The 13,297-nt window shown below is 36.4% G+C and overlaps 1 protein-coding gene across 2 annotated transcripts in view; it reads left to right on the top strand.

The window, feature by feature from the left end:
• The window catches only part of LOC118253005 (protein HIRA), a 34,415-nt gene that overhangs the window by 8,276 nt on the left and 12,842 nt on the right, over nt 1-13,297 (top strand). The window contains exons 3-14 of one of the 2 annotated variants that reach the window (XM_035556924.2): nt 431-541; nt 1,330-1,420; nt 1,891-1,985; nt 2,716-2,811; nt 3,996-4,156; nt 5,060-5,227; nt 5,725-5,838; nt 7,567-7,637; nt 10,743-10,848; nt 11,297-11,521; nt 12,272-12,357; nt 12,694-12,888. In XM_035556924.2, the coding sequence (XP_035412817.1) occupies nt 431-541; nt 1,330-1,420; nt 1,891-1,985; nt 2,716-2,811; nt 3,996-4,156; nt 5,060-5,227; nt 5,725-5,838; nt 7,567-7,637; nt 10,743-10,848; nt 11,297-11,521; nt 12,272-12,357; nt 12,694-12,888 (1,519 nt within the window). The remainder of the gene's footprint in view (nt 1-430; nt 542-1,329; nt 1,421-1,890; nt 1,986-2,715; nt 2,812-3,995; nt 4,157-5,059; nt 5,228-5,724; nt 5,839-7,566; nt 7,638-10,742; nt 10,849-11,296; nt 11,522-12,271; nt 12,358-12,693; nt 12,889-13,297) is intronic. The other variant, XM_035556925.2, reaches the window with a different exon arrangement.

Genomic DNA, 13,297 nt, shown 5'->3' with positions numbered 1-13,297 from the left:
CAAGAAAATCCAATTATATAAATGGAATAGCTCAAGAAATGTATGCAAAATTATTCAGTATTGTAACCCAAATAATAATTTTGTTAGCTGCAATAATTGCAATTTAGATTTTGAATGCATCTTCTCTCCTGTTAAATGCAATTTTACTATAAACAGTTCATCCTTATAGTTGGTATCATTGATATCTACAGTCATTACATTATGTATGATTTTTTTTTAACACAGCTTTTTAATTTACTTTCCAGTAGCTTTGAGAAAAATGAAGTGCTTCTGACTGTAATTATATCAGAATGGCATCTGTATTTAAATATTTCCGAAGTTCCCACTGCAGTAGTAACAAAATCTGACTGTTCTGGAACAGATATTAAGTTGAAAAGCTCTTTTGCCTTTTGCGTGTATTTAAGACAAGGGTCTTTTTGTTCACCTGTAGGCCAGGATTCTGGGAAAGTTGTGATCTGGAATATGGCTCCTGTCCTGAAAGAGGAAGATGAAAAGAATGAAAATATTCCCAAGATGCTTTGTCAGATGGACAATCACTTAGGTAACAGATCTTTTTTTTTTTTTTTTTACTGACTGGTGGTAATTTGCTAAAGCATTATATTTGTTTGTGATTACAAAAAGCATGTCCTGTCCAGTGGTAAAGAATAAATAAAATACAGCAGAGGGGTGTCATATTTTGTATACATACGTTTTTAGATGTTCAGTAGAAAATTTCGTTAAGATGTGGAATAATGTATAGAGAAATACAGATACTGTTGGAAATCTCCCTGTAAACTTATTCCAGCAGTGACCACAAGGTAATTGATAATGCACATTCTGAGAAACTGGTGAGCTCTGAAAGAAAGATCAAAAGAAAGAATAAATGTAAAGGAAACAATACATGAAGTATATCAATTATAGTTCTAGAATATTCTGCATATTTTTTGCATATTATATGTAAAAGAAATATGGTTACCTGAATAAGCCGTCCCTCTTTTTTTCTTCAAGATGCTTGTTTTTGTCTTTTCCTTCTTAATCCCACTTAATTTACAACAAGCAGTTTCTTTTCTTAGATTAATATTAATCTTTCTCCTTTTGAACCGCTTTTGGTGAAGCTTTTTTAAATAATGAATAGTTTTTAAAACTAAGTTTCTCAACTGTTACTGACAGATAAGTACCAATTCATTTATCTAAAGCAGACAGAATAACTGCTTTGAGAGGAAAAAGCACACGTAAATCCTAAACATCTCCTGTCTATCTTTGCTTATTATAAATTCTGTACCCCAGTCTAGAATGGTCTGTTCTCATTTTTCTTCTTATAAACTCTTTTCTACATTTTCTACATTTCAGCTTGTGTGAACTGTGTGCGATGGTCAAACAATGGAGTTTACTTGGCTTCAGGGGGAGATGACAAATTGATTATGGTGTGGAAACGAGCCGCGTAAGCATGTTTCCTCCTTCTCAATTTTGTATTTTATTTCAAATACGTCACACTGTCTAGTCTATTAGGGTGTATGGAGCTGAAACCTGTGGTATCGCATCACTGATACTGGAGATTTAGTGTATTGTCCTGTTTCTTGGGCTGGAGTGTGTTTCTACCTGGGCACTCCCATTCCTGTCTAGGGGTTAAGACATTTTCTTCTGGCATTGAAGAAAACTTCATGATGAGATTTGAAGAGTTAGCTTAAATACTAGCATTTTTTTGCTATTGGTGGGCATTATAAATTTTACTGAAGCCAGGGTTTTTTAATAACTGGAATTACTTTCTATAAAAATATTTGTTTTTTTAATTTATTGCAGGAATAACTGAATATAAAATAGAATTGTACCGTGCAGCTGATACTCTTTAGAAAGAAACTGTGAAAAACATGATGTGGTTCTGTTGCTAACTGTTGTTTCTATTTTAATTAGATATATTGGACCGAGCACTGTGTTTGGTTCTAGTAGCAAACTTACTAATGTTGAGCAGTGGAGGTGTGTATCAATTCTCAGAAGCCATTCAGGGGGTAAGTTAACAGATGCAGAATGAACATAATTCAAAATGGAAACTAGTTTTTCAAAATGTGTACTACTGTGTTTTCATGCTCAAAACATAAATTTAGCGGCAAGTTGGTAATTTTAGTGGCAACAGTAAAAATCTAACAAAAATGTCATTTTTAATCAAATGCCAATTTGGCGAGTAACTCCTGGCAAACTGTGTAATAGAATAACTATTAATTAAGACATTTATATTTCACTATAATGTCTTGATAGGCAAAAGATAAAGTTATGTAAAACAGAATATTAGGATTCATTTAGAAAAAATTACTAAAGTGCAATGCAAAAGATGAATAAGTCAGGTAATTTCAAATGCATTTTCCACTTGCTGATGTGAACTATGAATGAAATCAAGATTAAAAATCACTTTGGTCAGTCCAGGTATGCTGGAATAAAGTGATTACATTGCAGTATCTGTTCCTTTTTCATTCAAATCAAGATGAAGTACTTTATACAGGCTTTAGTACTTCCTATAATCACTAAATACTGCATTCTGTCTTGGATGTGTGTGTGTCATTAAACATTATAAATCGGAGTACCTCAATCTCATTTTGCTATATTCTTTCTTACCTTCCACTCTACTGGTACTCAGAAATAGTCATTTCTCTGTGATGGAGAAAGTGTTGCACCACAAGTTATTTTTAAAAAGATTTTTGGATTCTCTGATTACTGACGATGTCTTACATTTTTTCCAAACAGATGTCATGGATGTAGCATGGTCTCCACACGATGCTTGGTTGGCATCGTGTAGTGTGGATAACACTGTTGTCATCTGGAATGCTGTGAAATTTCCAGGTGAGAAATCTTACATTTCAGATGTGCAAGTATGTAATGCCTTGGAACAAATTATCCCCTCCATGGGTGTATGTCATGGACTGTGAAAATGTCTGTGTGACAATGGGTTGTCTGTCTTATGAGATGGCATGCTTGCAATATGGTGAGTCAGTCCCTGTTCCAAATTTGGTTGTTGGTGTGCATTGGATTCCATGCTTCTGTAGACTACAGTTACACGCAGATTATGCTCCTGATCTCACATGAAGGTCATTATTAGGTGCATTTTCTTTGCCATCTCTGCAGTATCCTAAATGTATACAACTTCAGCTTGATATTAAGTAACCAGTGTGGCCTTACATAATGAGGGGGAAGAAGGAAGGGCTAGGGGAGCCTTAGAACCCTCTTCTGTCACAGTAGCAAAAGCTACTTACATTCTTGCGTTTACATTTTACAGTCTTGCATTTGATGGCCCTTTTGCTTCTTCCATTGCTGCAGTGCTGGCAATTCACTAAGTCCCAAGGCTTCCAGCTGACCTGCAAGGGTCCACAGCAGTTAAGAAAAGTGTGCCTTTATTTGGCTGCTTCTTATCACATAACTTGATATAAGCTAAAACTCCCATTGTGTGTTGCTCAGACACTGCAGTTTATTTTAGGGTTGCTCCCAGTACTGACGCCGGAGGTTTTATACTTTCAAGCTAACTGTGTAGCCTGTGCAGTGCTCTCAGCCTGTTCTCTAACAGACTGATAAGCAAGAGAGTGACTGAAAATAGGTTACCAGGTCTGCCAGGCTTGTGTGTCTCTTCAGTCATGACTTTGAAAAAGTTGAATTTGTTGTGATAATCTTTGTGTACAGAGGAAAGGATGAATATTTAACTAAAATTCCATCTAAACTGCTGTTTTCCATTGCTTGAACATGTTATTCTAAACTGTCTGGGCTCTGCTAGACTTCTCTTACTGCTTTGATGTATTTTTTTATAAAGAGTTTTGGACCCCTTATGCTGTCAACAGTTTTCTTTACCACTTTTTTGTACACTCTAAGCTTAAGTGTATGTTCCAGTTTTATTGCTATGTTGTCATTTGTACATTAAAAGAGGTTACGTTCAATATGCTTTTTAAACAAGCTCTCATAGAGCTCTTGAACAGTCTGTCCTAAAAGGGATAATAGTAACCACACTCTTCTCTTTTTTTTTTTGTCTGTGTGTACAGAAATTCTCGCCACTTTAAAGGGGCATTCTGGCTTAGTGAAAGGGCTGACCTGGGATCCTGTTGGAAAATATATTGCCTCTCAGGCTGATGATCGAAGTTTGAAGGTGTGGCGGACGATGGACTGGCAATTGGAAACTAGCATTACAAAACCCTTTGATGAGGTACTTCAGAATGTTTTACCAAAGTAAATTCCTATAGAGTGAATGAAAATTGTAAGAGTAACTCCAGTTCTGCAGAAGCATTAGTTAATTTCACAGTGCCAAGTCAAATCAAACTATCTGACGGTAGATTCAAAAGAAGGGTGGGAGGGGAGCTACTTTCTCATACAACATATGATTAAATTGAGACTCTTGTTGCTACTGAATGTTGTGGATACCAAAGGTATACATGGGATGTGGAAACATGTAAATTCCTGGAAATGTAGAAGTCATTCTGAGTAAGTATTGGCATACTGCATTGTTCTTGCATTCTTTTCTATGCATTGTCTATTGGCCACTACCAGAAACAAGGCAAATACTTAGGATAGGGATCTTTGGTCTGGCATCCTAGGGCTGTGCTTATGTGATGACTTTAATCAGGAGGTCAAATTTATGAGGACAGAAGCTGGTGCTTAGTGCGTGGAGTGTTTTGCAGTGATCTTACGGTATCGTGGTTAGTGCAATTACTCTTAATAATAGACTGTAAATGCGTGAATACATGGGATCTGGTGTTGAAACCTGAAGTCTGATTGTTAGCAGTTGGTATGCTGCAGCCATGTCACTAACTAGGACTGTGATAAATACTGAGCGTGCTGTATGCAAAAAGACTTGCATTTTGTTTCTTCTAAAAATAGTACTCTGGATTCCTTTTCCTCCTTTTGTTAGGGCTTCATAAGTTACGCTACATCGCCTGTATAAACATGTTTGATGTGCTGAGAATTGTATTGTCATTCTTGTATAGTCGCAGAAGACTTAGTAATCATATATTTCCTAAATCTAAAATAGAAGTAGTTTGCATTAAAAATGTTTTTTTTTTTTGCCAGATATGCTTAAAGTTTTAGTATGTTTTTTCATTTATTTCATCAGTGTGGAGGGACAACACATGTGTTGCGTCTTAGCTGGTCGCCTGATGGTCACTATCTTGTTTCTGCTCATGCCATGAATAATTCTGGACCTACTGCTCAGATCATCGAGAGAGATGGATGGAAAACCAACATGGATTTTGTAGGGCACCGGAAGGCAGTTACAGTAGTGGTGGGTGAATTATAATAATTTATCCCTAAAGTAAATCTTGTAAGATGTTCCTTTTGATAATTGTATGCATAAGTGGGACAACAGATGGAGATAGGTGTCAAGGTTAGTAAAGCAAACACGTGGTAGTGTGTAATAAATGTCAACTTCAATGCTGGAAACAATCAGCCTGCTCTTATGATAAGAGAACTGCATGCAGATGAGCAAGATGAGGGGAACACAGGAGCATGTTAGGAATGTCAGACACCAACATTGTTAGCTGTTCAGTGACTTAGGTTTATAGTGGGTTCCTGATCACTGGTGAAATTGATGTTCTTTGGTGTTCCTGTTAAAGTATTCAAAGCGTATGGGGCTTTTGTTAGTGCTTTTATAGAGTCTGGTTAGGGACCTTGTTTCCATGAAACATTTATCTTTTTCACTCTTAAATAGAAAGCTTGCTTTTAAAGCTGATCCACTGAAATTTGCTTACTGTAATAAAATGTGGCATCTCACTTGTTCAGAAATTCAATCCAAAAATCTTCAAGAAGAAACAAAAGAATGGGAGCTCCACCAAGTCAAGTTGTCCCTACTGCTGTTGTGCTGTTGGTAGTAAGGATCGATCTCTTTCTGTCTGGGTAAGTGTCACCATTCTTTGACTAACGTGGTCATTTGGGTAACTTGAGAGTTTAGCACAAAGGTTTTGTGTACAGAATTAGGTCTTATATTTAGATTCATGTTTAGTTTTTTATTCTCTCTGTTGTTAGAGATTTAAATGGGGGAAAGGGAGTGGATGGTGTTAGTTCATTTCAGGAATTTAGTATTCTAAAGCCAAGAGCAGATAAAAGCCAGTGATGGAGTATGTTGCTGTGGTTAAGGGGAGTAATGTGTTATCACAGCTAATAAACATAATCCAGCCCTATTTCCTTCCTATGTCTTTTACTTGTTCTCCATCTCCATGTTAGTATTATAAGAAAGACTATACTGTTATTCCATATTTAGTCCACCTACCCATTAATCACTCAGAATCTAGTTTTGTTAGTCTTGCTTTTATGGGTACAAAGAATACAGCAGGCATGGCACAGATGTTTCTGAGGGTATATATGGCTCATCTTTGTGCTTTGTTCTGGCTTCAGTCCCTGGCTTCTGCCTTTCCTATGGAAATTAATGTGAAAGTGAATGAGCTTTTTAAATATACTTTCAAGTTTTCAATATCTAGTTTGGGTTTTACTTCAAAAATCTAAACTAAAATTGTTATTCTGGCTGAGAGAAGAGTAGCTAGTCTCATATTTATAAATGCAAGATGGGTTGTTTGGCAACTGCAAAGGACAGGGAATAAGTTTAACTGGTTATAAGGCTTTGTGATGAGAACGTGTGCCAGAACACACCAATTGCTAACTGCAGTCTACTATTTATAGATTCCAGTGTGATATTTATCCATCAATAGTTAAATGCATAACACTGTATCTGTTTTTGGCAATGCTACTAGTGCATACCTGAATCAAAGTGTCACTCTCAGTATATTTTACTTTATATTTATACTATGATTTCATGTAGGGTGCCTGTCGAGGTTACACTAGGTATTTTAGACATGCAAAGTTATAGGCAGTCATTACCCTGAAGAGCTCTAGGTATGTATACAATGCAGACCTATGATGAAAAGAAATAACTAAAAGAAATAACTGCTGATGATGGCATACTACATCTGTGTACTAATGAGCATGAAACAGATCACATTGACTTGTAGTTCATTTTGGTCGTACTACCTGCTGTAGTTATCAAGTCCACTGCATTGACAGTATTGCACCTGATTTAGAACAGGTTACAGGGAATTTTCTTGTTCAGTTCCTTATTACTAAGCTGATATATAAGCATAGAGGAATCCTCTTTAAGAATAATTGTGTTAATTTTACTTTACTATTGGCAGGCTTCACTTAACTTGGGTAAGCTGTCTGAATGAGGACGTGAAGCCTAATCTGTTTTCTGTCTTTCCTTTTGTGCTGGCAGTTTGCAACATCCTTATCTCAATAAAACTTAGAATAGAAGCTGTCTTTAGCATCTGTGGAATTGCTTTTTGAGAGGTAGAAAGTTTGAGGACTGCAATATACAGGCGAAGTTGGTTAAGACCTCATGTTTCAGAAAGCAGGGGAGGATAGAGAGAGAGCCATTCTTCTCCAGAGCTTTTCTGTGCTAGTAAGGGAAAGGCTAACCTGGCACTTCAGATGTCATATCATCAAGCATACAGCTATCTCTTGGCCTGTTCTTGTTTGGAGAATATTGTTAGACTCTGGGAAAGTATTAATGTGGTAATATTTATGGTAACATAGAACTTCTAAATTTCTGAGTGTTGTTTCTTCTATTTTAAGCTCACATGTCTGAAACGGCCTTTAGTTGTCATACATGAACTGTTTGACAAGTCAATCATGGATATCTCCTGGTAAGTTTGTTTCTTAGAAAAGCCAGAATGTTATCATCGATTTTTAGCTACAGACATTAACTGGAAATTCATTGAAATAGTAGAGATTACATCTGTTGGAACACACTGCTTGGTTCCTGAAGTGTTTGGTTCTGCTGCAATATCTTTGGTAGTGTGACACTAGCTACTAGCATATGATCACTTCAAACTGTGTAACGTTAGAATTGAATAAAAACTAATGTGTTTAGGAAATAATGAAGTAAATTATCTGTGGAATGAGTTCCTACTTGTTAAGATTCTGCAAATTTTTTTTGTAACATATATTTTATAACATGATATGGTGGACCTGATGAGCTTTACCTGTATTACATATGTGAAACGTTATTGCACTATACAGTTATGACAAATTCAAGTGGACCTTGTAGGCCAATATTTTCTTAGAGAAAAAAGAAAATAGAGTTCTTCTTTTTCACCCTGCCCATCTTAGGTCGACCCCTTTTGGTGGTGTAGTAGTGGTGGATCCTTTACCAGCTTTTTGAGTGTTACCCTGGCTGTGCTGGAACCAGCTCTTGCTGTCTGTTTCAGAACAAAAAAGTTGCAGCATCCAGGAGCATGGTCCCATTTCTGCTAGCAGTAGAAGGAGGTGGTATGACCATAGTTGAGGGGGAGGCGAGGAACAGGGATGGGAAGGTAGGCCAGGTTCCTTTGTTCACACTCCTCCTGCTATCGATGATGTGAAGTATCAGGCTGTCAGTGACTCTGACTTCTGCCTAGCTTTTCCAGTTTTATATCTTCTGGGTTCTCCTATCTCTCATAGCATTTGAGTTGCAATTTCCCTTTTCCGTTTTCCCCAAGACTGCACTCCTTTCTCTCTCCAGAATAATTTCTCAAAGCCTGAGTGCTTGTGTGTTTTTTTTCCTTTTCTTTAAAAAAGACGATGAGTGGAGAAGTGGTTCCCAGGTAGTGGGGTCTGCCTCACTGTTGGAACTAATGAGCATCAAAGGCCTGGCCTTAGAAAGGCAGAAGTTAACCGTTCTCTATTTGCACAGCAAGACTTGAGTAATAAGGTAGAAACAAACATGAGACTACTCAGTAAATGGTATTTAAGATAAAACTCTGCACCTATGCATCAGGTGATTTACAGAATTGGGAGTTCTGTGTGTATGTATATATATATATAATATATATATAATCTTTTTCATAATATAAACACAGCTGATCATATAGGTTGTTTTAATTCTAGCATTTCCTGACTTTTGGAGTTACACATTTGTAGCTATAACACTGTGTTCTTATGTTGTAAATTTTTAGGCTTGCAGTTGTGTAACTTCTTGTTTTCTGTATGCCACATGAATTTTGCCATGAAGCTCAGTGAAGCACAATAAAAATTTCAAAACCAAAACATTTTGCTTTCATTAATAAAGGCCAATAAATGGAGTATTTCATGAGAACTGCTGTTGTAGTACAATAGCTTTGAATAGCTTTGTTTTCCTGAAGTGTTTTTTAATTCTTCATCTGCAAATTGCACATTTTCAATGGCATAAAGTCATCGGGAGTAATAGCTGGTTAACATTTTGCAATTTACGAGGAAATGGTTTTGTGGGATATTTGAGACAGACAAAGGTTCATCAGGAAGCTTGTTATTTTATATCCTGTTTACAAATCCAAATGTATGGCTAAAATGTCAATAATACAGAATGTTCCCAGAAACATGTTCCAGTCCTTTGCCCAATTCTAAAAACAGACTGATTGAATTCAGAGAAATCTGATACTGTTATTTTGTTGTAGCTCTCTGGTTTCTAGTTGAGAGGTTTAGACTTGGATCCATCATTATAATATCTGAGCACCATTATGTTTTCATATAATAATTAGTAGGGTCCAGAGGTTAGTAGGTGCTCAGCAATTTTATCTGTTAAGTGAGCAGAAAACTCTAAACAAGACTTGATCATTCTTCTTATTTGGAATAGCATTGGTTAACCTAGTTACACAGTGCTGAGGCTAACTCCTCTGAATGTGTGAAGAGTCTGGCCACAACAAAAAAGCTGTTTTCAAACACCTGTAGCCATGATGCATGTAATATATTTTTAAGCTTCGCTGGAATAGTTTGGACAGGACTAGAGAGTTCTGCCTGTTTCCCTTTCCTCTTTCATTCTCTATAACAAACCATCTGTAAACCACTATCTCACTGTCTCTGAAGTCTTTGAATGCAAGTTACTGATCAAAACGTTTTTTTTCAACATGTAGTAATAGCTTATAATGCCATTGGAAGGTTGTAATGCCATTAAGGCTACAATGTATGCTTTCTCCTCTCTTCCACCAAGAAAGCCTTTGAGACCTCTGGAAGAGTGGTGTAGTATATCCCTACATACAAAAACATGTGCAGTTTGCTTAAAACCCCAAATTAAAAAAAAAAATCAAAAATACACTCTTACCAAATGCAGTGATCTTAAGATGTGCGTTTGAGCAGTCCTATTTTCTTTTTATTGCTGTCACTTCAGATAGTGATGATAGGAAGAGGTATTTAGCCAACATACATAGCTTCTCTCTTCTAGTCTTTTCCTTTCTCCTTCCTGTCTTGTTTATTTAGACTGTAAGCTCTTTTTAGGGGTAGACTATCTGTAATTTGTTTCCCATACATGATGAATCTTCATCTTCTGTGGACCTCTAAAAACACAACCCAAAACAGCAATTACAAGGCTTTAAAAAAGTGTATCAGTTTATCTGCTGAAGGCCCCTTCATGTAGTTCCATTAGCACGCAAATTCTTTGTATGTCTTTTGAAGCAAGCGTATTTGTTTTTTCCTCATTGCTCATAGTGAATGCTTCAGTTTATATTCTTTTACCCCTACAGAAAGCTTTTCATGGTGCTGATTGTGCCATGGATAGGTGTATTGTTCTAAAGCTACCTTCCTGTGTTCAGTCTCTGATTTGCCTTCTTTTGAGTATCAGCACACAGACCCTTGCTGTCCATTGCCTTTTCCACTTGCTGTCCCACTTTTGGTTTCATTGGTATTTTCTGTGTTAATAAATCTTATGCTAAGTGTTTTTTATTGCAAAATTTATTGTATTGCCCCTTTGCATCAATGAAAAAGACAAAAGAACAAAAGTGAATCTTTATTTCCTTCAGGACCCTTAATGGACTGGGTATCTTGGTGTGTTCCATGGATGGATCTGTGGCGTTTTTAGACTTTTCCCAGGACGAGCTTGGAGATCCACTCAGTGAGGAGGAAAAGGTACAGTAAGCACTCCAAAAATCTGTAATCATGTTTAATAGATATATTGATTCAATTAAAATATTGGAATATGTATAGAACTGTGCAGTGACTGATTTTCATATTGCAAAAAATATGTTCTTGTCTAGTTTACAAAATATTTAAGAAGAGAAATGAATTTACGATGTTAATTTCTATTCTGGAAAGAAAGTCTATTTGGAAAACATTGACTTGCTTACACATCATTATGCATTTCAAGTTATTTGAACAGGGAAACAAGGACTGGGTGCTTTAATACACTTAAAAATTACTCTTTGATTTGTAAATATGCAAGCCTTTTTAAACTGCTTTGCTGTTGGCTGTTTTTATGCGGTTTTTTGGCTTCATAATAAGTGATGATGTCATAATCAGTGATGTCACATTAGCCGTTGTAGTCAGTTGCTTTGTGGTATGCTTTTAATGCCCACAGAGCAACATTCATCAGTCCACGTATGGCAAAAGCCTAGCTATAATGACTGAAGCTCAGTTGTCTACCACCATTATTGAGAATCCAGAGATGCTGAAGTATCAACAGAGACAGCAACAGCAGGCAGAGCAGAAGAACGCATCGATAAGGGAGGCGTCTGGGGCTGCAACGGCAGCTCCAAAAGTGGCAAGCATGGTTAATGGAGAGAGTTTAGAGGACATTAGAAAGGTAGGTGTTTTCGGATAGTCACTTTATAGCGTCAAATACTAAGTCAATAAATATCAAAATGCTTATAAAAGCAGTTTCTGCGTCTGTATTCGTACTGAATGACATCTTTCAATACATGAGTGGTCCAGTTGACATTACCAGGACTTGCTGAAAAATTAAGAGGATTTTAAGCTGAAGTATGACTGTGGAAAGAGGCTTGTGGGTATTTCTGTTGTGTGTTAAATTCTGGGCGTGCAGAAGGGAAACCAAGGGTAGCTGATGTCTAACTGTGCTTCAGCTTCTCTATGAAGGAGGTTGAAAACATCATTTAATTCTCTCATAAACACAGAAGTGCAACTTTTAATGAAGGATTCACCGTGCACAGATGAAAATGCTTTCCACATCAGAGTCAACAGATTGCATTTTCCAAAAAATGTCTTTTCTACGGATGTGTATAGATCTGGCATTGGAAATGTCTGTCTGAATTAAAAATAACTTATTCTGTGGTTCATTGTGAAAGCAGTAATCACAACTAGAATTCAATTGTACTATAGGTTTAAAAAATACAGTTATGGTGCTAAAAAGCTTTTATTAATAAAAACGTAGATTGAACCGTCATCTGTGAAATAATAATGGGTTCAAAGACAATACAGAAACAAATTTTAATTGAAAAGTACCTTTTGTCTAATGCACCTGTTTTTGTCAGTTGGAAGAAAAGTAAAACTCTTCCTTTTTATGAGAAATAATGATGAAATATATATTTTCCAACAGAATCTCTTAAAAAAGCAAGTTGAAACACGGACAGCAGATGGACGGAGAAGGATCACACCTCTCTGTATAGCTCAGCTGGACACTGGGTATGTTTGGAAGTAGTTTCTAAAACCCTTCTTTACCTCTTCATCTATCTTATTCTGATGCAAACCAAGAACACTGACGAATTTTAATGTTGTGATATCTTAAAGCACTAATATCCTGTGTATAGCTATAATCTTAATAGATAAGGTTAATTTTTGCTATTTACCACTGTAGATGAGTGAACATTAAGGTGTTGAAGGTTCATATCTGTATTAATACTTGCTTTATCTAACTTTGGATATGAGAAATAACTTGGAGAAGTTAGGTACCAGTGGTTCGTTTAGGGTGTGTGTGTGTGTGTTTTGAAGAAATGTGTTTGTTGTTTGTCTTTTGCTTAGGGATTTTTCTACAGCATTTTTCAATAGCATCCCAATATCTGGAACTCTGGCTGGCTCAATGATGTCTTCTCAAAGTAACCAGCAGCTCATGTCATTAGATTCTAATGCAGCAAATTCCCTTAATACTTCAAAGCCTTCTGTAGAGCCAACAGCAGCCAGTATAAAACCAACAGATGATGCAGCCAATAAAGATGGGTCAGTATTTGCAGAAGTCTTGTTTTTCATTTTTATGACTTTGTTTAGGTTTTAATTCTTGTTTGCAGTTGTGTTATCAAGCAATTATTAAAGTGGTTTCCCTACCCCAAAACTTCAAGAATCTAACATCCCTGCAAATGTTAGTTTTTACTAGTATTTGATTACTTTACATAGGGATAAATCAGTAATGAATAAATTCACATTCATAGTTCTGAAAATTAACTAAGTGCAATGGGATACAGTTGACTGGGTGCTAGTGCTCTAACAAAGTGGTTTGCTTATGGAATATCAGGTTATTATTAGTAAAAAATAGTAGTCTTTCCAGCAATTAAAGTAATGAAGCCCATTTTCCATTGAATTCTGTCCTGCATTCCTTACATCTCCTCTCCTCAAACATGCTTTCCTGCAT

The sequence above is a fragment of the Cygnus atratus genome, chromosome 17, assembly GCF_013377495.2.
Source record: "Cygnus atratus isolate AKBS03 ecotype Queensland, Australia chromosome 17, CAtr_DNAZoo_HiC_assembly, whole genome shotgun sequence".
NCBI lineage: Eukaryota > Metazoa > Chordata > Aves > Anseriformes > Anatidae > Cygnus > Cygnus atratus.
This window is presented reverse-complemented; position numbering and strand designations above follow the sequence as displayed.